The 22,950-nt window shown below is 40.9% G+C and overlaps 1 protein-coding gene across 4 annotated transcripts in view; it reads right to left on the reverse strand.

Annotated features, from left to right (window-relative positions):
* Positions 1 to 1,090: 1,090 nt before the first annotated feature.
* ppfia2 (PTPRF interacting protein alpha 2) overlaps positions 1,091 to 22,950 on the reverse strand; it is a 180,731-nt gene continuing 158,871 nt past the window's right edge. For 2 of the 4 annotated variants that reach the window (XM_085376866.1, XM_085376865.1), the window contains exons 13-31: positions 21,864 to 21,996; positions 20,443 to 20,660; positions 19,227 to 19,467; positions 18,270 to 18,299; positions 17,978 to 18,108; positions 17,248 to 17,429; positions 16,442 to 16,532; positions 15,092 to 15,094; positions 11,768 to 11,849; positions 11,097 to 11,297; positions 7,831 to 7,893; positions 6,835 to 6,867; positions 6,561 to 6,736; positions 6,322 to 6,419; positions 5,802 to 5,977; positions 5,253 to 5,321; positions 4,333 to 4,489; positions 4,074 to 4,130; positions 1,091 to 1,149 (exon numbers count right to left, since the gene is read on the reverse strand). In XM_085376866.1, coding sequence (XP_085232992.1) covers positions 1,091 to 1,149; positions 4,074 to 4,130; positions 4,333 to 4,489; positions 5,253 to 5,321; positions 5,802 to 5,977; positions 6,322 to 6,419; positions 6,561 to 6,736; positions 6,835 to 6,867; positions 7,831 to 7,893; positions 11,097 to 11,297; positions 11,768 to 11,849; positions 15,092 to 15,094; positions 16,442 to 16,532; positions 17,248 to 17,429; positions 17,978 to 18,108; positions 18,270 to 18,299; positions 19,227 to 19,467; positions 20,443 to 20,660; positions 21,864 to 21,996 — 2,200 coding nt within the window. The remainder of the gene's footprint in view (positions 1,150 to 4,073; positions 4,131 to 4,332; positions 4,490 to 5,252; positions 5,322 to 5,801; positions 5,978 to 6,321; positions 6,420 to 6,560; positions 6,737 to 6,834; positions 6,868 to 7,830; positions 7,894 to 11,096; positions 11,298 to 11,767; positions 11,850 to 15,091; positions 15,095 to 16,441; positions 16,533 to 17,247; positions 17,430 to 17,977; positions 18,109 to 18,269; positions 18,300 to 19,226; positions 19,468 to 20,442; positions 20,661 to 21,863; positions 21,997 to 22,950) is intronic. The other 2 variants (XM_085376864.1, XM_085376863.1) reach the window with 2 other exon arrangements.

Here is a 22,950-nt window from a genome sequence, read left to right on the forward strand (position 1 = left end):
CTGTCAAGTCATGGACAGTTGACCTTTGGGGATGTCCTGTTGTGCCTGGTAGTAAAATGTTTGAGTCCTTGGGGTTATTGAATCAGGCTTGTTTTGGAACATCCTGCTCAGTTTGCTTGGTCTTACAGCAGTGTAGAGACAAAGGTTTGCAACCGCATTGCAAAAAGATGATCAGTGTTACTTCTCTGCTGTTAATGTTGTGGCTGATCAGTGTAAATGCACTGATGACAGCCTATGTCACAGAGGTGATTCAAGAAGACACAAGTTCAAATATTAGGACGTTGTTTCGTTAGTAAACATTGAGCTGAGGTCTTGTAAAGTTTTATGATTACCGACTCATTTCAACAATTTTTAACTGTTTTTAAGGACTCTCTCTTGTTTTTTTTTTTGTGTTTTTTTTAGCAAAACATAATTATGTTTAATGTCTCATTGTTTGGGAAACTGGAATCTTAAAAATTGTTTTTCAGCTTTTAGCATCTGGTTGCTAGTTAAATTGTGAGGGAACGTCTCTGTGGTGCAGATGCAGAAAGACGGCACAGTGAGATGGCATCCCAAATCAAAGAAAATACTTCAGAGAAATTACAGTTTTTCATTGCACCTGGCAGGACAAAGAAAGCAGTTGGATAGGAGAGTAGGGCAAGCTCACTTAGTAATCTGTGAAGTCTGGATAAGTTTCATAAGGCCTTCTACGGCAGCCGTGAACAGTCATAATCATGTAAATGAACTTTGTTAACTAATTTCTGTGTTAGACGCTCCTTGTTTATCTGAAAAGCTGATTTTTAAAGCTTTGACCATAACTGACTCATCTTTTTTGGACAGACATTAAAGGGGAGACATCAGGATGGGACCACAGCTCCCTGCATGCCCTGCTGTCTCCTATCACCTTATCACAGCTACCTGGCCAAAACACCGCAGAGCCTCGCCAAGCCGACCAGACAAATATGCTTATCTTGGGGGGGAAATATGGCCCTCGTCTCTTTCATCCAGTATCTGTTTTAAGTGCTTCTGAGGAAAGCTGTGCATTAAACAGGGCGAGATTCTGTGTTGTGTTACATACAGTGTACAGTTTAAGGTCCCTCTCTTCCTCCTCTCAGCAGGAGTAGGTTCTCACCGTGGAGCTATCCAGTCGCTGCACCGCAGATGGTCCAACTGTAGGGGAGACAGTTAGGGGGGAATTATCATGAAGTCTGAATATTTAGGTTCCTACTGTGCAAGATGGATCCAGAGGGAAAGGAAACATTATTTCTACTTCCTTACCACCCCAAACCACAAGGTTAGAGATTCTCAACAGGGAAAAGAAACATTTTCTGAGTAGCATGTTCCTGCAGTAGAGGAGGCTGCAGTTTCAGGACTGCATCTAAGGGGAAATATTTCTTTTACCTAAGAACTACCTACCAAACGATTACCAAGGACAAGGTTTCTAGAACGCGCTGTGAGCACTGACAGTAACACTTTTTTTGTTTGTATTTCATCCAAATATGACAAAGGAATGTTGATACAATCAGTGTCTATCTAGGTATTTAGAGTCTCCACATTTAATTTGAGACCTGAAGAAGTCTCTTGGATGAGATGTGAAGTGTCTTTAAAGAAGTTCAGTCCCTTTCTTTCCAAGCTTCTTAATCTATCAGCTTTATTAAATCTAATATTAAAGCAAACATTTTGCAGTTTAACTCAAGTTTATAGTTGTGTAATCAAAATCTAAAGTTCACATTTCAGGACACAATTTAACCAACATAGAAGTGACTTAAACCTGCACTTTATCTAATGGCCACCAGGGGGCTGTCAACCATTCCTGTTGCCCATTTGTATTAGGGTTTTGCAGATACGTGACCAATAACCACATGAGGTTAACCTGTCCAGCATTTTAAACATGCCACACTTTTGATGACAATGTAGAATCGAGTGAGTAAGGGCCCAGTCACACGGGCGTAAGTCGCACCGGCTGTGAAGGAAAAATGGTTTGTGACGCACTTTTTCTTTTAGTTTTACCACTACTGTGGTACTGTGTTAGCGACTGTTTGCAGAAAACCAATGAAAACTACAGGCAGCCCTCGCCACCAAAAACAATCACTAGGAAGTTTCTGCTGCAGCAACTTCTTTGCAACTGATTTCACCCAGTAACTCCCAGGAACCCAGCTAAGGTTGTATCACATCCAAAGTGGTGGACAACTTTTGGAGTCACGTGAGAAACTTCAAAAAAAACGTGCACAGAATACCGTTCATGTTGTATTCCAGTCTATTTTACCATGTTGTTTTGTCTCTGCATCCCTTCACATATGTGGGTGAGATCCAGCCAAAGCATCTGATTCTATCTTTACTTCTACCTGACAATGAGGTAATTGTGCAAAGCTGCATAACATGCAAGAACTGCAAGACAGAAAGTACTGTATGAAAATGCAAAGTGATTGGTTACTCTTTTGAGGTCATCCAATTCAGTAGGTGGAAGAGTCAAACAAACTTTGATCATGGTAGTGGTCACTGTGGGCCTGAAACTATATAGTCTCCTCTATTGCAGGAGCATTGTCTTCCTTTTTCCACACAATGGCAGTTACTTGTAGTGACACCATCATAGAAGTAGTCATGGATCACTCAAAGGAAATTCCTGTTTTGAGTGGACATCACCAGCGACTAGATATCAGTGAGCTGTGGACATCACAGATCAGGGGACAGAGTGAGTAGAGACAGAGGAACACACGAAGGCTGTTTCTGTGTTATTGGGAACACCTTGTTAGAAGAGAACGCTGGCCAAAAATCAGTATATTTTGATGAGTTCCCATCGTGTATTACTGCATGGCATAATTGATAATGATTTCCTTTAAAGGATAATTCTGGTTTATTGTGATCTTGAGTTATATAGTGTGCATATAGGATATAGTACAGTCTTAATGAGCAGATTGAGTTTACTCATTTTTAGTAGGACCTGAAATACCTAAACTTTCTTTGACTTAACCATTATGGATGGGCAGAAATTTGTATAAGTATAGCCGAATAGTTTTAATATTTACAAGAGCTCAAAATACTCATTTTCCTAATGAAGGCTGTCACGGATAGCTGAAAGTGACAACTAACTGTTGTTTTAATTGCTGAGATATGGGAATGTGGCAACAAAAGGTAGTTCAGAGCAGTGTGGTGATCACACAGGTTTTAAACTGATCCCCTAACAGCCCAAAACCTTTCAAGATAAAACAAACAATTGCTCATTCATTAGGTAGTTTAATAAGTAGTTTTACAGTAGAGAGTTTACTTTAACCAACCTGTGCTCAGTGTCTGAACTGTGCTAAACTGTGGAAGGTCTTTCTGTTCAGCTCTGTCCTTTTTTAGCATCTACGTCAATCTCTGTGGTTTAAGGTTTCAATTGTGTCCCAGTTTATGCTTTCAGATCTCACTCTCTTAAATACAGGGTTTGTCATCAAATTGGCAGACTTCCATTATTTTTTATTGAGGTTCAACTTTCTGTGTAGTGCAAGAAGAGTAGTCTAATGCTCCCAAATCTCAGCAATTTCTTTAGCAAGAACAATATTACCATTTTAAAAAACAAAACCCAAACTACCCAAATTTCACAAACCAGCATTGCCCTTTAATATTAAGACTGTTTTAGCCAGAGTCCTCTTTAACAGTAAAGGGTTGAGGAATCGCACAAACTGTCAGTTTTAGTTTGAAAAACATTCAAGATGTACTGTTCACCTATGTAAACCTCCTGATTCAGGCCAACTTACATAGCACCGCTCAGCCACTTTTTGTTTTGCTGCTTCATTACTTCAAGGGTTAAACCAACAAGCATGGGTCCTAATCCATAACTTGACCCCTAGTTTGTTTTTAACTACCAGGGTGAAAGGCCATCTATTTTGCAGCTCTGCAAAACAATACCCTTGGAGTTGGATATTAAAGAGAGCTAATTATAGAAAGAGAAAAGAGAGGCGAGGGTGATAGACCACAAAGAAAAGGAGAGATACAGTAGGACAGTGGTTGGCAGAGACCATGTAAAGAGGAGGGAATATATGTAGACTAATACTACAAATAATAATATTAACACACGCAGGGCCAACAAGCCCAGGACCTTCAGATGGGCTGACCTTGAAACCAATCCAAATACATGTCGTCAGGACTGTCATCCAGCGCCTCATAGAGGACTGCAGAGCAGCCGTCACAGAGTCAGAGAGAACAAGAGACACAGTCAGAATGCTCCTCACACACAGCAGGGGCAGGAACTCCTGCTCCCAGGTGAGATGCTTTCATCTCCCTGTTCAACAGGCAGACATAACCTATGTTTTGTTTGAAAGCCAGGCTTGAGAAATGCGACAGTGTCATGTGTGAGAAATGAAGTGCACTTACCCTCGGGGGGCAGTCTTCTGGAGTGACCGGATGTTGCGGTGAGACGGAAGCCAGCAGGAAGTGTTTCTGCTGATCCAGGCATCATACTGATACCATGGATGTCCCGGGGAGGGAACTGCCTCCGCCACGATGGGCCTCGGAAGTCTTTGTCATCGCACTGAGTGACAGAATGATAGAGAGCTTGTTTTTAGACAGAAAAGTTAAATAATTGAGGTGAGAGAAGAAAGTTTCAAGAGTAGTCTTTGACTACTATCCCGAGTCCAAACGGCTCTCGCTCTCACCACCTGGTTCAGGCCTTAAGACCGGTTTGTGGCTCTCCTTTCCCTCCTGGCAACCTCCGGGACTATTGTCCTTTCAAAGTGAAGTTACACCTTTGTTAAACATGTTGATTGCAGTGGTACTTCTATTCAGTAAGTAGTTGATGACTTGTTTAAAGGCAAGTTGGCATCTTCCATACAGACTATGGGTGACAGCAGCAATCTGCTAAGCAACCACAGGAAGGTTTATGGTCCGGCACCCCCTTTACTACTGATTTCACCTAGCAACAGCCAGCAACTGGTCGGGGCTGCCGAGTGGTTTGTTAACATATCATTCCATAGCAACAAGAGGCTACCAGGAGATCTCCAACTTGTCTATAGGCCTGTGCAACTGAGGCCTAATAACACTGATAAGCTTAATGCTTCAACATAAGTGAAAACAAAACATCCTGGCAGAGCTCATTACTTTTAAAGGGTAACATGACATGTAGGATTTTGGATTTTCTTTTACAAACTAACTTCACAATTTGTAAGAGTATTCGTTATATTTAACTATCTAATAAAGTTGATAGAATGTGACTGTTAGAAATCCTTTTAAAGGCTTAGTTTTCACATTTCACCTCACAGTGGTGTGATGCCTTGTGGGTGATAGTTACTTCTTACCTCATCCAGTCTTCTGTCAGTGCCCAGCGCCAGCAGATTATTGTACTCTCGCTCCAGAATCTGACGTGCCTGAGGGGAAGAGGAAGGAGAACAAACAAAAAAAAAAAGACAACACATTCAGAAGGCCAGCTATTCTTAGCTGCATGGTAGCCGAGGCAGCTGACACATTACGTTATTCGTGGATTTTACCCGAGTATAGAGATGAGATAAGCAGTGAAAATTCACAGGGAAACTTGCCAGGGTGACAGTTGGCAAATCTGCATGCTCTGATTTAGATTCCATCGGCTTTTGAAGGCTGATACCAACATTCCTCTATTTTTGGACTGAAGCTGGCGACTGATGATATTTCTGCCCATAATTTACACCTTTAATTTTTTTTTTTTTTCAATGTCTATGCCAAAAAAAGAGCTCCAAAAAATATCTCAATCGCAATAAAGATTTTCTGTTTCCAGCTGGAAAAACGTTAGACCAACTTAATGTTGTTGTTAGTGCACAGTCAAATCTGCCAAAGAAAATTGACTAGACTGCACAGTGCAGCTGCAGTAGTACCTGAGTGTTTTGTGTGGGGATCTGGAGGAGCAGTGCCAGGCTGCTGTAGTCAAAGTTATCATCCAGGGCAACCAGAGCTCCATGCACACCGCTTTCCAGCAGGATGTTGGCGTAGTCCCTCAGGCCTATGCTCTGCACCCAGCGGATGACCCGCTCATTACTCCACACCAGAACGTCTGCAGAGACAAGTATGGACTTCAAATGTTTTCACATATGTTTGGTTTATTACAACATTTTTGTACCTGAAAAAGTGTCAACTGAACTTGCACATTTTACCAGATTTAAAATACTTTTAGACTAGATGTTAGTCTGGAAATTTCTGATAGAGTAAGATTTCACACACAGTTCATACAAAGCGGAAATAAGAACAACTGTTAGTTATTCATTTTATGTTTTAAAGGAACTGTCACAGAAATACAGTTATGTTTTCATGCAGGAACTCAAGACAAATCATGGAGGAAATTTTCAGCCTTGGCGAAGATGCGCACTCTCAAACTGCTCGTGTCTTGGATGTACTTGCCTCTCATTTCATGCTGGCTTTGCTCCCTGCGTCTCTCCAGCTCCTTCCTGTCATAGTTGAGCTTCTTCAGACACATGATCCCATACTGTAAACTTGTTCTGATTTCAGGAAAACAAAGTTAAAAAGAAACGGATGCCCTCTCAGCTTAGCACCTCCCAAAAAGCCTTTTATAATATGAGTTACTAGAGCCAGATCAAACATTTTGTACATATATTATAAGTATGATGCAAGTCTACTACCTGTGGAAGCTGTCCACCATTTTAAGGTGCACCCTCAAGTCCTTCTTGGTGAGGTGGTCCAGCATACGGGCATCCACGAGGCACTCCATGAAGTAGCTGCGGTACTGAGGTAGTCCTAGACTGGGCAACCACTCGTTCCCTATCCACTCATGGTTCATGTCACCATAGGCAAGAGTCTAATAGAAAACACATTTAACAAGATGTTTAACATAACTCGCCAAACCAATTGCACGTTTTCACTCTGTCTGTAAGAGACAACAGGCTTTCCACCCACCTGTGCCCAGCTGCCCTCTTCAGACTCCGACTTCTGGCTCAAACACAGGGGAAAGAAAATGAAGACCAATTGTCACTTTTAGAACAATAACAAATCCTTAAAGTGCATCCAAATCAAACTGATAGTGCATGAGGAGATCCTGAAGGGAAACACAAATTTCAGCAGCAGCTGTTATACACCTTATGGCTTATGATGTTTTTTGTTTTTCATACCCAATCAAAAGTAGACCCTGTCAAAATTGGCATTTGCTGTAGTGTTCCAGCAATTTCGATAGCTGAAGGAAGGTGCTTTTATTTATTTTTTAACTTAATTTACCTTAAATTGCATGTAAGTGGATGACAATGGAGACTCAATTAAAATAATGGGACAATCTGAATCCAGTTAATTATGATACAATATGGTAATAAAATAAATCAAACAAAAAACCTCCCAAAACTTACCCATCATTTTATAACGAACACTCTGCCTGCTACACTGACACTGACACTTGCCTCCGGAGCAGCCTGAGAATGAGGTGATGAAACGTCTCTCCACACGTTTACAAGTTTCTCTATTTCTAAGATTGGTATTTTGATTAAACTCTACGGCATGCAGTTTCATAAGGATAAGTCCCCTGTATGCGAAAAAGCTGACTGCGAAATGTGATTTAAATAACTCTGACATCTGGTATGTGGTGAGTAACAACACCACAGAAATAAACAGCTGAGAATTGATGATTCGTGACCTTTCATTATGGAGCATCACTGAGCCAAAGAACAGTGAACGGTGACTCAAACCTTCATTGAGGCATCAGCAGCTGCTAAAAGCTTCAAGCTGGCCATTAGTGTTGAGAAGAGGTTCATAGACCGGGGAAGGGTTTAAGCGCTTCATGTCTTCTCCATTAGAAACCATTCATATTTTTCCACAACCACCCTCTGATAATCGCACTTATACCACCAGACAAATATGAGTGACAGAAAGAAAAGGGTAACCGTTAAAGGACACAGCAGGACTGACCGTTTTGGAAGGGGCTGCCAGGGTCTCCATCTCCTCATGGGTCACCCATACATTGCCTGATGGCTATAAGGGGCAGAGCCCAAGAGACAGAGCAGCAGCGGGGTTGGTAGTAGAGGTCCGGTAGGAGGGGCAAGCAGTGTTAAAGAAGAAGAGCAGCACCACTGTAAGCCAATAGTGTTATAGCATCACAGTCAGATGATGAACTGGCCCCAAACCCGCCAGGGGTCAAAGGGCATATGCAAAGGACAAAAACACAAAGTATAACACAGGACATATGCATACAATACATACACAAGAGACACAGATAACAGGGACATTTGGCATGCACAACATTTAAGACTGAATAAATTAGTAACCAATACCAACAGACATGTAAATTACACGTTACCCATCTATTCACCTTCCACTAGCAGACAGCCAGTTCACTCAAACAAGCGAAACAAAACACATCTCTAATGGTGTCTGTCCATATCATTCACACCTACAGGTCCAACTAACAACAGTAGTGATGATTATGTTAATTGTCTTGGCTACTCTACGTGATAAATTAGTAAGAAAGGCAGTTAAATGGACCTGGATTATGTTTGGGGATTTTTCCATTAATGATGTTCTTATTAATGGATTAAAAAAATACAGTAACATAATGCTAACCTTTAATAAACCTCTCTGTGTGACTGTATTACATTATTTTTTAATTTATTGTTTTTTAAGCTGGTTTCTCTCATTGTTGTCCGTTTGGCTGCATTGAGTTGTCACTGTTGAGCAAAAGAATGACTGTTCAGCAGCTACAGGATCAGATATTATTGCCTAGATAATAAAAATGTAAGGCAGTGATTTCCAGTCAAGGGTCACTATAGGACAGATGGGGCAACTATGGCTCAGGAGATAGAGCAGGTCGTCTAGCAGTCGTCTAGCAGGTCGAAAACGTCCCAATGCGTCCATTGGAGCGTGAAAATTTGAGGGCATATAAGGTGAATGGGTGAATAAGGCCTGTAGTGAAAAGTGCTTTAAATGGTAAATGGCCTGTATAGCGCTTTACTAGTCCTTAAGGACCTCAAAGCGCTTTACACATCCAGTCATCCACCCATTCACACACACATTCACACACCGGTGATGGCAAGCTACATTGTAGCCACAGCCACCCTGGGGCGCACTGACAGAGGCGAGGCTGCCGGACACTGGCGCCACCGGGCCCTCTGACCACCACCAGTAGGCAACGGGTGAAGTGTCTTGCCCAAGGACACAATGACAGAGACTGTCCAAGCCGGGGCTCGAACCGGCAACCTTCCGATTACAAGGCGAACTCCCAACTCTTGAGCCACGATCGCCCCACGATCGTATCTCACCAGATAAGTTAATTTTCACTTTTCTATTTGAACTAAGCACCAGTCTATTTAAACTGGACTGGTTTAATATGTGTGCATATTACTGTAGAAAGTAATTACTCTGGAAAAAAATCAAATGTAATTAAAAAAACATAGAAGTGAAAGTTACTATTGTGTGCTAATAGCAAAAAAAATTGCTAAAGAAACTGCGAAAAGTATGAACAGGGGGATGAAGTTGTTAGCTTGGGATACATGGAAAATAAAAAAGTAGTATAAACTAAATGTGAAAAGGAAGGGTGGGTCTGACTGTGAAGCAGCACACTCATTTACTAATGACTTGCGATCGTTAGCCATTGACCGTGAGGTTTCGCATTATAGGTAATTATCCATTATGAAATGGATATGACCAAGATTTATAGTATAAAATATAAATAAAATCAATAAATTGATCTGTGAAGGGGTTCTTGAGTCCATCTGACAGGTGTTTGAAGGTAAAACATTTAAAAAGGTTGGGATGAAATGGTAAAAGGTAAAAACCATTGCATTTTTCTGGTTTCAACGAGGCTGGGAAGCCACCTGAGTCTTTACACTCTCTAGAGTTTCTGCTTGACATGCACATCCTGCTGCATTTACAAGGTCAATTAACCCCCTCTGTTAAGTGCAGAGGTTTTAAGTGTGAGGCCTGCCACAGTTGGGGGAGTTTGATTGGACTCGTCTCTGGCTCTGTAATGAAAATTTCATGAGGTGTGGAAGTGGAGCTAAGTGGTGGAAGAGAGGGTGAGGTGAAGGGGTAGCACAGCGGAGAGTACCGGCAAAGTTACTAAACAACAGGAGAGGTGAGAAGAGATTCTGAGCTATAATGCTTGCATGCATACTAGCAGCATCTAAAAACAACTTTAATGAATGCTCCTGGCTGGGTTTATACAGCCAATGCAACTTCTCACGTCTGCGTGATATATGAGCTGCACTGTAAGTCTAAGTGTACCTTTTGTATAACAGCATATTTGCTCTGCAGTGTGAACAGTTGCGATCATTAAGGAACAGCAGAGTCCTCAGAGTCTGTATGCAATTATCATGACAGGAGGGAGCAATGAAAGCAACTGTGGTGTGGAATAACTGGCAAGCTAAATTACAGTACACGTAGGAGCCATGTTTTACAGACTGGGCCATCACCAACTCCCACTGTAATATACGCTTACTTATCATAAAGCAACTATTAAAAACCACAGACAACTTGGATGTGATGGTAAGGACTGAGCGTGTTACCCATGCGTGAAGATGTGGTGTATGCAAGCAGGGAAGCTCATGTCCCAAAAATATTTGCTAGAACTGTTTTGGAGGCAGAAATTATGATTGCAATAACCTTTTTTTTCTTGCAGAAGTGTTGCAGTACATGTATGTGCACTATAACCAATGTGACCTAGTTAGCTATAGCTAGCTAGAGCTTCAAGTGCTTTACCTACATCATAAAAAACACATTTAAAAAAAAAATCACAATGAAAAACTAAAAATACACATGACCAAACTCACAAAAACTCAATTTAAAAGGTGCAAAACAGACAGAATGTATGTTGAAGGAATGGCTCCACATCTCAGGATTTAAAACCACAAGATTAAACCAGGAAGTTGTTAGCTTAGCTTTGTATAAAGATGGGAAACAGCCGTGTAAAGTCAGGTCTATCCAGCATCTTGAAAAATCACTAATTCCTTTTTTGTTTCGTTTTTTGTGCGGGTAGATATGCGGTTTATTATCATTTTCTGATATACCTAGGCTAGCTAGGCTAACTGCTTTCCCATGTCCAAATCCTTGTTCCTTCTTTGTCTGTTTTTTTTGCCAATTCTGTTGTTACAAATTATGAGAAAATTTCCCTCCTTTAGAGCAACGCTTCCTTCAACAAATATGTGTGGAAATAAAATTCCCACATTTTCCGTGTAACTCACGGTTCTGGAGGTGGGCGGGGCCGAGGGGCTGGTGAGGGAGACCATTTCTTGGATTGCCAAGCGAAGTTTGAGGCGGTGCAGAGGGTTACTGATTCCGATCTCCCGCTGGATTTCGGTGTCAGATAGGGCCGACATGATGGCACCGCTCTTCACGTTGGCACGACATGCTGCCACGTACCAGGCCGGCATCCCCAACCACAACTTCATCACACAGAGGTGAGGAGACAACAGTGTTAACCTGAAAGACTGAGTACTTATTTGGCAATAAAAATCATGTTAAAAAAACAAACAAAAAACTTTCAGTCAAATATATTTTAATATCAGCCTTAATCCTATATGGCGCCATCTTTAACTAGAACATTGTGCTGGAGGATTAGGGAGGTCATGAACTGGCTTGTGAATGTACATATGCTAGTAAACATTAGGGGGCAGAAGAGTGTCTGTATTTTGGGTCCTTTAGCTGTATATTCCAGTGTTTTCTTAAACGTCACTGAGTCACTACAGTGATCATCACATATTCTTAAATTTCTATTCTGTGCTACTGTTCGGTAAATATCCATGCAAGTGATTGAAAACTGGGTCATAACTTCATACTTCAATAAAAGTAAAGCTACATCCATCATACGCGCTTCAATTATTAATATACCTATAGGTGATAGGTGACCATTTACCTCCAGCCACGCAACAACAGTAGGACCGTCCCACTGGGCAAAAGGTAAACCCTTTCTCCTAGCCTCCTCCAGCAGCTCGTGTCTGAGGGCAGGGACAGAGGAGACCTGGTATGAACACATGAATTTGTACATCCTGAACACACATTTGTTCAGTCTAACAAAACACCAGACTTTCTTACATCTCGCATCCTAAAACCTGCTCACATGCTCTTCACAAACTCCTGCAGTTAACGTTGTGCTGTTGCAGATCTGTGTGTGTGTGTAGTACACAAAGAGGATTGTACTCATTCGCGTTTTATCTCTTTGGTCCAGCCTGTACTCCTATAGCATTGAAAGGGGCAATAATTCATCATTGACTTCTGTGCTAACGGACAGTGGAGCGCAGATATGCACAGCTGTATCTGCACTCAGAGAAACACACAGGCCTTGCATTAATGCAATTCACTGACTTCACTGAATCCACAGTCCTTTAGGCTAGCTCATCCCTGTCATGTCTGCAATACGGAGGGCTAAAGCTGACATAATTAAAAGAAATCAATAAATGGCTGACATTAAATTCCTCTCAATAAATAATTGAAAAATAATGCAGAAATTATACAATTATGACAGGTGAGAATCCCATTTGAATTGTAACCATATTTTTGTTATTCCCCTGTTTATTATTATTTCCATTTATTTTGTCTTTTTGTTAAACCTTGGTGGTTTAGACTTTGGCCAGTTCTGAGACTAGGAGGAGACACAAATCCCGGGGAGGGTTGTGTCAGGAAGGGCATCTGGCATAAAAATCTGCCAAATAAAATATGAAAAGAAATCCACTGTGGTGAATCCTTGTGAATAATGTTACAGATGAAGAAAAGGTTTGTTTATTTGTAAGTTTTCTTTATGCATTTACACCTTTGTGTTCTATTTGTGAGCTTGGTGTTGATTAGCCAAAAGCTGCCAAGTTGACCCTTGACAGTTTCTATAAGCAGAAATGCACAAATAAACGAAACAAAACAAACACAAGAAAAGAAAAGCTTGGTGAAATAGAGACAAAAAAATGCTAAGAATATATAATACAGAAATAGAAAAGACATGATGACCCCCTCCATTAAGTTCCACCTTATTGTGCGCTCGAGTTACATCCGCAGCTATGCCGTACGAGGCGTTTACCCTGGTAGGATTTCCCAAGGTAAACTGGTCCTGGAGGTGCAAGGCCAGGTCCCCCCCCCTCAAAAGACTGCTATGAAGAACACAGCACGCTCCTCGTGGCCTGGTCTTAGCCCTTTATACACACGAGGCAGCGCTCCCATGGATCCATCACCTACGGGACAAGCCATAGGTGTGTGGTGCAGAGTAAATCAAGGTGGTGTAAGCCTTGGCAAACCAATCCCCAGTTCCTTAAACTGGTTCTTGGGATGTTGGAAGCTGAGGTATTTCAGCCATATCCAAGTGGGAGGAAGCCCCCGGGCAGACGCAGGAAATGCTGGAGAGATTTTGTCTCTCAGGTGGTTTGGGAACACCTCTGAGGAGGTGGATAAAGAGAAGATCTGGGAATCTCTGCTTCGATGGCTACTCCCAGAACCAAGACCCGGGTGAGTGTCAGGAAAAAAAACATGGATGGAAAATATTTGGAATGGAAATAAAAAAATAAACAGTAAATAATGCAACGGTCTGTCGTTATTTTTAATGATTTAATTAATGCCTTATTATCTAAATGTTTTTATTATTTTTAATATTATTTTGAATGCATCTCAAGTCACATCTATTTACTGAGACATTTAGGCATTTACGCATTTGCATATTTTTGATTTTTGGTAGTTATGACTGTATACTATTTGTAAGCTAATATAAAATGTTACCTTTAAATTACATAACAGATGCAGCTACGGAGAGCAAGCTGTCTCTAGTAATTTAAGACTTGCTACTTAAAGTTTGCAATAGTTCAACCTGGAACTCTAAATTTCTTTCTGCATATAAAATATGTTCACACTATATTTAGAGGATTGCTTCAACCTTGGCAGAAGTACTGCATCAACAACAATGCCCACACCTGGAAAGCACAGTGCTGCAGTTATCTGCTCAGTGATTCTGGGCACCACACTAAACACGATTATCCATCTCATCGTAGTTTTTTTCTGCAGAGATAGATTTTCATTTGTTTCGGATGTTTGAATCATGCAGTCGGGTGTTTTTAAGTGAAACTTGTCTTCACACTTTCTCGGCTGTGCTCCATGTTTTGTTTTTTTTTAGCAGGTGTTGAAGTGTAACATCTGAGGTCTAAGTACTATTTTGTTATGCTTCCTTTTGAGGGTAGCTTTGAGCACTGGAAACAACCTATTCAGCCCAATGCAATTTGCACCATATCGACAAGGAGAAGCAAATAGATACTCTTTGTCTGTCATGCAAAGAGCTATTTGTGTTGTCCTCCCACATTCAGCGAGATACAGAACTGATAAACAGCCTAAAAATGCCTGATGAACAGGGGACTGAGGAACACACTCGTACTCACATCCACGCACGAAAAAACAACAACAACACAGTTCCTATTCTATTTTGTGAACACATTTCATAACAAAATGAAAAAAAAAATCAAACTCTGAATCAACCTCCCTTTCCCCGATTGTGTTGTCAAAGAACTTGACAAATGGAAGGAGAGGGCTTTGTAATAAACATGATACATGTAGCACTCTCAGCATTGAAGGCCTCGGTGTGGTGAAAGGGCACTTAAACACACCACACATGGCATACAAAGGCCTACAGGTGACAGAGGAAATGTGTTCATCCAAACACAACCAGATACATTCACTGTCTTATCTATCCAGCACATGGGGAAGATAGCTCATGTCTTATGTTCAGGTCAAGTCTAATGCATGGAGAAATACATCCACTGAACATAGCTGGGGGAAAAGGGAAGTAAGGAGACAGTTATGATAAATCATACAACCAAAAAGAACCTCTGACATTCTCATAACCAGATGTTGCAGCTGGTTATTTCACACAAATAGATAAGAGACACAGATAAGGAGAGGAAAACATTCTGGGTATAAAAATTGGGCCCCAGGTTTAGCGGCGGCACATTCTCTGTCCAGCCATGGATGCAGCTGCCATTGAACTGTAAAAAGGGGGGGAAGAAAAAGTGCTCATGTGGTAAATGAAAAAAAGAAAAGAAAGAAAGCAATGGCATCATTAACAGCCATGAAGGATAGATAGAGACGTCAGCTTTGGCACTGGTTCTTTCAGGAGAGGACGGATGAGCAGACACACAGAAGAGATGACACAAAGGGCAAAATGGCTGAGACAATGTCATATCCAGGAGGGCATTTATACATCCTCACAACTTACCCGCTTTGTTAGAGTCAGAGGATGATGAGAGGGAGAGGAAGGGTAAGAGAGGAGAGAGTCAAAGAAGAGAGAAAGAGGGAGAAAGAGAGCGACGGGGAGACAAAAGTACACACATGTTAATGAGTTTATAGGCAAATTCACCCTACGGCTCTAAACACAAACACTTGCACTCCCACTCACTTGCGCACACACACAGAGACACATATCTCACAATGGAAGACATTCTTTAACAGGAGCATCTGTAGAGCAGTCCAAAAAAGTCATCTTCTACAATGCAGTCCTGATCACATCTCGTGCAGCAGAAGAAATGAGAAATGCACTGAAACACAGCAAGACCCTCCCCTCCATGGCCTTACATTCAAATGCTCAGTTACATTCAGATACTTGTTGTTACCTCTTGAAGGAAAACAAAACACACCAACAATGAGATCACAGCAGTACTGATCAACCAAGATGCTGAAATGGAAATAGTGCAGGCAGCTTAATGGCATGCAGTGAGGAGGAGGAGGAGGCACCAAGATGCAAGGTGGTGGCGTGTGGTCTGAATCCCGGACACTGCTATGAAGAAGTCGGTGCAGTGGAAGGAAAACAACACATTTGTCAACATACGGAACAACAGTAATCTCTATTGACCAAACTACATGGGAGGCAAAGTTATCCGTCATGACAACTCAATGTGCACTTCGAGCAAATGACATTCATCATTTGGCACTGAGGCATGGCAAATGCGCACACACACACGAACATACACGCACATTTATTCTGAAACACTCCAGCTGAGAGAGCCGATGTGTGAAGGGGTTTCCCTTTTGTTTCTTCCCCCCCAAGAAGGCACCTAATGTGTCTGAGTGTAATCTATGGGTGGTGGGTTAGTAAAGCCATCTATAGCTTCCAAAGTGACAAAGAACCTTTGTGCGATTAATTGGCTTTTTAGCCTGGATCAATAGTGTGACTTTGGCTGTGTGTCTGAATACAATGGGGCTGATCTGTGCTCGTGGATACTGATCGAGTTTCTGCTTTGTATTGATCCTGTTCTCAGGATTAAATCGGTTATGGTAGAATATACAGTGAAAGAAAAGAGGTTAAAGGCAAACCCAGGAAAAGGAGGGTGTAGCCATTGTCTCTATACCATGTTCAGACTGGTTTATATACTGCAATGTAGCAGTGAGTGGGAATTCTCAAGAAAGTTTGATGGATTGTTTCCAAAGAAAATGTTTCTTCTCACAGGGTACCTAAATGTCTGTGTTATTATATTAAATGGATACTGCTGGGTGTGCATTAAGGGACTATGATGATACTAACTCCACCTCAAAATGTTGTAGTGAAGTGGCACTTAGGATAAAAGCTTACTTCTTTTTCAATCTGCGGTCCTTCTCGGCCTGAGTGCCCAACTTGCTCACCCCCATGTCCTGGCCCGCCATGTCTGAATCCATCATTGTTGCTGTGGAGAACATAATCAGATACTGTTATTATGAATGAATGAATGAATAAATAAATACATAAATAAATAAATAGTGTATTTGTATTTTTAGTTGGCAACCAGTTAAATAAATTCATCTACTACAAAGAGACAGACTGCAATGTGAATGTCTGTCTGCATTTATAATATATTGTTTGCAAACCTTTGCCATTCTGTCTGAGAGTGACTGCAGTCCGCAATTGTTTGCAGAGGTTAAAGATGGGAGGCAACCTGTCCCCAGTCGCCCCCAGTTGTGACTGAAAGTAGTCATCCAGGTTGCTGAGGGTGTTGCACACTCAATCTCTTGACCACTTGGTCACTACAACTACTTCCATTCGTTCAATGAATACAAAAAAAAACTAAATGCAACTGGGCAACCTCCAATCATTTTCCCACCTTTGTATTTTAATTCTAGTGTAGCTGAGCCATAAAACAGAGCCTTCAAAATTGAAACTAGTAGGTGATGACACTGTGGCTATGCCAAGCTGATGCATTTTTAGTGTGTTTATGCTGCTAACATGAAGTTATACGTTGACTAGCTGTAGCAGTAGAATTCTAAGTAGTACTGTCCAGTTTGTAAACTCTTCTTAGCTGGCAAAAATTGCAGCTAAGAGTGCTTTTTAAAAAGTTTTTTTTTTTAGACAAAATAGACCAAATTGTAATAGTATTAATTAAAATATCCCAGCGCTGTACTCGCCTTGTGGATCTACCATGACCTGTCTGTGTGCTAGGTGTGCCAGTCGGCCTTTTTCCTTCTTGCCAAATAATCGTCCGATGGAGGATTTAATGCCCTTCTTCTTTGGCTGCTTGTGGAGGGAGTCCTGGCTGCTGGCTACACTACTTAGGGCACTGGCTTCAGCCTCTAAAGAAGCCACAATCCTGAGGACAAAAACATACAGACAGTATTCAGAAAAGGAGTGTTTGCAACATTTTAATTTTATGAGATAATCAAAGGTTTTCCATTATAAACTTATGTTAAGAAGTATATTTGTCATCTCAAGTACCTTTTATTTAATGCCCTGCTGTGTTACTCTAACTCGTTCTGTTATTAACTTTTGAAATGAAAGTTTACTGACTTGTATTCCGGGAATATTTGCTGCTTATAGCAAATGTACTTTTTGAGCATTTTATGCAAATTATTGAAGCTTCATCTCATCTGATATCACTGCAACAGTGATACTTTAGCTTTACTTTAGTGATACTTTAGCTTTAATCATCCAGATATTGAGAAAGTACTGAAGTACTGTAATATCTTGGGTGTTGAAATATTATTCATAGCACAAATTGCAGCTGAACTGGCAAGTACTAATTGGGCAGTATACTATCTAATTTTCATCAAAAGCAAGAATAGGATGACAGCATCATCTACAAACACACATCATCGAGAACCTTTTTAAGAAATGCCTTCACTTACAGCAGGCACTTACCCTCGTGCATCGTTGTGCGAGGAGGCTGGCAGTGTGTGTGTCATTCGGACAGTGCGTGGCGTCGGAGGGGGGGATGTCTCACACTTAATGGTGGCCTTGTCCTCGCGGCCATCCTCATCCACCGCTGCTATCTGAGGGATGAAGGCAAAGGGGCGGAGCATTACAAGTGACCTAGGACACCAGTAAGTCAACAATTTCGTCACGGTGTCACTGCAGCAACCATTACAGCTCTGAGTTATAGTCAAATGGTATCATATTTAAAATCTGTTGAGCAAACTCTTGGTGTGTGTACCTTTCTCCTGTGTTTCCTCAAATCACTGGGCTGTATGGTGAAGGAAAAACAGAAAAAAAAACTATCAATATCCACGTGTTAAAGCATGAACAAAAACTTGAACTCCTGCATGCTGGTGAAAAATAAAACAATTAGCTCACTTATAGAAATATCATGTACCATTAGAAGCTCATGAGCCATTGCCCAATACCAGACCACCTATTTAGAGATCAGCACTGAGGAATAAAGAAAGACTGGTAAACAAGTCAGTTGAATAATCAATAAAATCAAAGCCTTATTGCTTTGAAATCCCATGGGTAAAGAAGACATTTACACTGATCCCACTAGACACCTGGGTTGAATGATGATAGTCGAGAGAGCTCTCCAATGTGTTTGTTGCGTTGCTACCTTCTAGAGCATTTTCAATACAGTTATCTGACAAATAATATGGCTTGCTGTGTGATAAACAGGTCTGTGGTACAGTTTTGATAAGTGAAGTTCTCTTATTTTATGTGAACCACATTGAGAAAAGGACCTGTCCACCTACACATTACACCTACACGAGCTGCTCGGCCATGAAAGCCATGCTATGAAGCTCCCACTGCACGGTTTTTGTGCTGATATTAATGCTAGAGGAGGTTTGGAACTCTGTAGTTATTGAGTCAACGGAGCTTTGGCAACTTTTACACTCAATGCTTCTCAGCACTTGGCAACTCTGCTCTGCAACTTTAATCTGGCTTCAAGAAAACCAATAGGTGACATAATAAAGTTTCACATGCCGGGAAACTGTATTTTGTACTAACTGCATTACTATTCCCAGACTTCTAAACAAAGACCACATTTACAGTTTACATGGTGCTCTTGCAGGTAAAAAGATGGCAATTTATTGATGCAACATACATTATGTAAACAAAGGTCTGTAGTAGGATCTGTAGATGGTATGATAGAAGATGTCTCGCACGTGGTGATGTAACATACCAGTGTCATGACCCCCATGCGCTCCATGTCCCGGGCAGGGCTTCGAGGATCAAGCTTAGGTGTGGAGTGTCCGCTGGGTGGGGAAGAGGAGGCAAGTGAGGAGGCAGTTGCTGAGGCAGTGATGGAGGCTCCGTGGTGGTGCATTCGAGCCAGGTTTAGACCCTCGAGGCTAACGCTGGCCACTCGGTTCTCAATCTCCTCTGCTCGCAGCTCTGTTGACTCCTTCTCTTCCTGGATTAGCCTGGTATCAGGAAAATGCTGTGATTATTTTTCTATGTAAAACTTAAAAAAAAAAGAATCAAGCTGTGCAATTTTTAGCTAACTTAAAAAGCAAAAAAATATAGAAGCTATTCTGCTACAAAAATAGCCTCAGCTTTCAAGTTCTTTAAAGGTAGATTTCAGCAGATTTGCAACGCTCAGTCCTTTAAGTCCCTGCAGTATCAGGTAAAGTAATTAAAGGACAAACTAAAAAGTTAAAAGGCTAAAAGTCGGGTAATTAACCACACTCTGTATCTAACTTTGTAATTAGCTGAAAGCTCAACACTTTAGATTCATGATCACTTTACACAATAAGACCGCATTAAATCTTTCTAAAAGAAATGTAGCGCTGTGTCTTTTGATGTAGATGTAAATTAGCAAAGACCACAAGGCACATTAACAGCCCTTGAAATAAAGAAGTAAGTAAAGTTGTGCCTGGGGGTCATGAATACTTATTGGCACAAGATAATTACAGCATTATCAAGCAAGAGGCACCTCACATTTCCCAAAACACTGAGTGCATACAAGAATAGTGTTTGGGTCACATACGGGAAGAGTAATCTACAGACACCTTTAGTGGTTTACCTGTGAGCTCGGCAGACACACATTTTGTCTAGAGAGTGAATTACTATGCGGCTCATTTTCTCTAGGGCACTTTTTATCTTGCTTCTGTGGTTACTAGCTTGAACACAAGGCAACCAAAATCAATGTGGGTGTGTTAATTTTTAATTCTAAAAGCAGAGTTTTTGGGTGAAATATTACTTTAGCAACCAAGGGCAAACAAGGTGGAGTTATGGAAGCAGAATATCGCTCCAAACTTTAAAGTCTTTCCAAACATGATCTTAAAAACATATCAAGTTGGTCTCCAGTAAAGTGGATTTAGAACGAGGAGGCGGATCAATACGTCTGGAAATCTGGTCTTCAGTATTAAATTTATACAACGGCGTGTGTCAGCTACCGGATCTCCTTGTTGATTGCGTCCAGCTGCTCCTGAAGCATCATGGCCAGAGTTTGTGCATCGGAGTGACCACTGGGAGACAGCAGGTCCATGGAGCTGAACAACGTCTCCCTATCGTCGTCGTCAATGTCAGACATTTCCGTGTCGCTCTCAAAGTGGTGGCCTCCCAGGACCCCCAACTGCTGTGAGCGCCATTCAGGCTCCCCCAGTGACTTTGCCTGCATACAGAGACAGAGTGAAACTGTGACTACAAAACAATATCTTATTAGTTATGAACTAATATTTTGAGATCATTACTGGAAACTGAAAACATAGTCATGCAATACAATTTTATGAGAAGCACTTATGCTTTCCCCCCCTGATTATGTCTTATTACTAACTCTAATAAGACTTAATGACTTCTCTAAGCAGTAGTAGTGGCGACACACCAAAAGATGGAAATGGTTTTTGTTTCATTTAAAAGCAGTATCCTATATATTTATAATGTGTCCTGCACTCATACTTGAATTACCATAACCTGTATTTAGAATCCAAAAACTTTAAACCTCCAAAATAAGAGCCTACAGAAAATGTTCACGTTAAGCCTGTCAATAATGTTATATTAAAGGTTCAAGGCCCAATTCAGACCCAGTACATTGTTGCCAGGTCTTTGTCTCTGGTCATCATATTTGGTAAATGTAGTGTGTAACCCCTTCATTCCAATCAAGGTATGCCGGAAAGCATCTCTGAATGCACAATACATAGAGCCTAGAAGCAGATGGGCTACAGCAGCAGAAGACCACACAGAGTCCCACTCCTGTCAAGAACAAGAAAGCGAGGCTACACTTTACCTGAGCTCATTAAAATTGGACAACAGAAGATATGAAAAATGTTCTCTAGTCTGATGAGTCTTGATTTCTGCTGCTACTTTTAGGATGGCAGGGTCAGAATTTGTTACAAACATCATCAGAACATGGATTCATCCCGCCTTGTGTGAACAGTTCAGACTGCTGCTATCAGTGTAATGGTATGGGGAATAGGCTTCATGTCACAAAGCTCAATCATGTCAAACTGGTTTCTCAAACATAACAATAAATTTACAGCAATCAGAAAGTCTCTACAGCCACCAAATCTGAAGCAGCTGTATGAAGCTCTGAGGAGTCCTTCTAGCAACGTGTTTAATCTATGTGATACAGAATAAAGGCAACCCAACCCAGTACGGGAAGGTGTAATGAAGTTTCCAGTGAGTGTATATTGAAATATTTTAGTCCCTGTTGGATTTGCCAAACTGGAACTTCTCCAGTATCTAAATTTAACTCACTGCATTAAAGCTGACACTGTTCATTGACAGACCACTAAAGAAGCTCTTAGATGTTTTTAAAATAGAAACATTTAAATATAAGTAAGATTGAAAGGCAGACAAACCAGATGTTATTCCTCACCTTGGTTTCTCGCAGACCTATTCGACCTCTCCTTTGTCGATGTATGACCTTTGCTGAGCGGTAGTGGTCCGACTGGGTTTCAGCCAGAGATCCCAAAGAGAATCGAAGCTCAGCTGATGTGTCCAGATGGGATCTGGGAAACAACTTTTATGAGTATTATTGAAGCTAAACGCAAAATGCTTGGTTACAGATTTTGTGTTTTTCATATGACAGATGAATAATATCTGAACCTGTTAAAGCAAATCCTTCAAACACAATCGTTAGCAGTGATTTTGTTTGGGTCGTAAAGCAGATTGCCAGTAGATAAGACACAGCAAGAAAACTTGCAGTACTGATTAGTTACACAAGCAGGAAACCAGTCAGATGTTATATTTTGATACCTCAAGCGTACCTATTAGTCACAGTGAGGAGGTGCAAAGTGTACTTCTTGAAGGATAAGAGCTTGTTATGCATGCTTCTATGGCTGCAAATTGTTTGTCTTTGGAAGAGATTAAGGCTGCCACTGTCAACACGTCAGCTTTGTAAGATTAGAACTTCAAGCAGCATGAAATGGAAACCAGAAAATATCCAAAAATAGATGCCAAAAGTTCCATTATACCAGTGTTTCTAACAATAGTGTAACAGAGCAAGTAGTTTTCACAGAAGGATAAAATAACAGGAAAGCTCCTGGAGACGGAGTATCTATTTGCCTCTCTTTGCTTCCTGTTCTATAAACACACACATTAGACTAAATCTAAATCTCTCGTGGCCTTTTATTGCATGTCTAGTGTAACACATCTTCTTTATGTTGCAGATGTTTTCACAGCATCCACGTTTTTCTTGAGTCATTTGTTCACCTTGTAATACGTCGTGTATCCACCACTAACGTTTGGACACAGAACCAACTAATGTGATTAATGGTTTTATATAGCTCCTAAAATACATACAAAATATGTTTCTGGCCAGTTTTTAACTTTGTCCATCTAAAGTGAGTTATAAAGCTTAGTTTTTTATTCCGATTTAAATTTAACAGCAAGTTTATTCTAATTGAATTGATTAAAATGTGTTGTCTGACTTTTACAATCCCACAAATTAATTTAATTAGTGA

This window comes from Diplotaxodon limnothrissa, linkage group LG17 (genome assembly GCF_057381915.1).
Source record: "Diplotaxodon limnothrissa isolate DT_005_m linkage group LG17, D_limnothrissa_male_GT1.1, whole genome shotgun sequence".
Lineage (NCBI taxonomy): Eukaryota > Metazoa > Chordata > Actinopteri > Cichliformes > Cichlidae > Diplotaxodon > Diplotaxodon limnothrissa.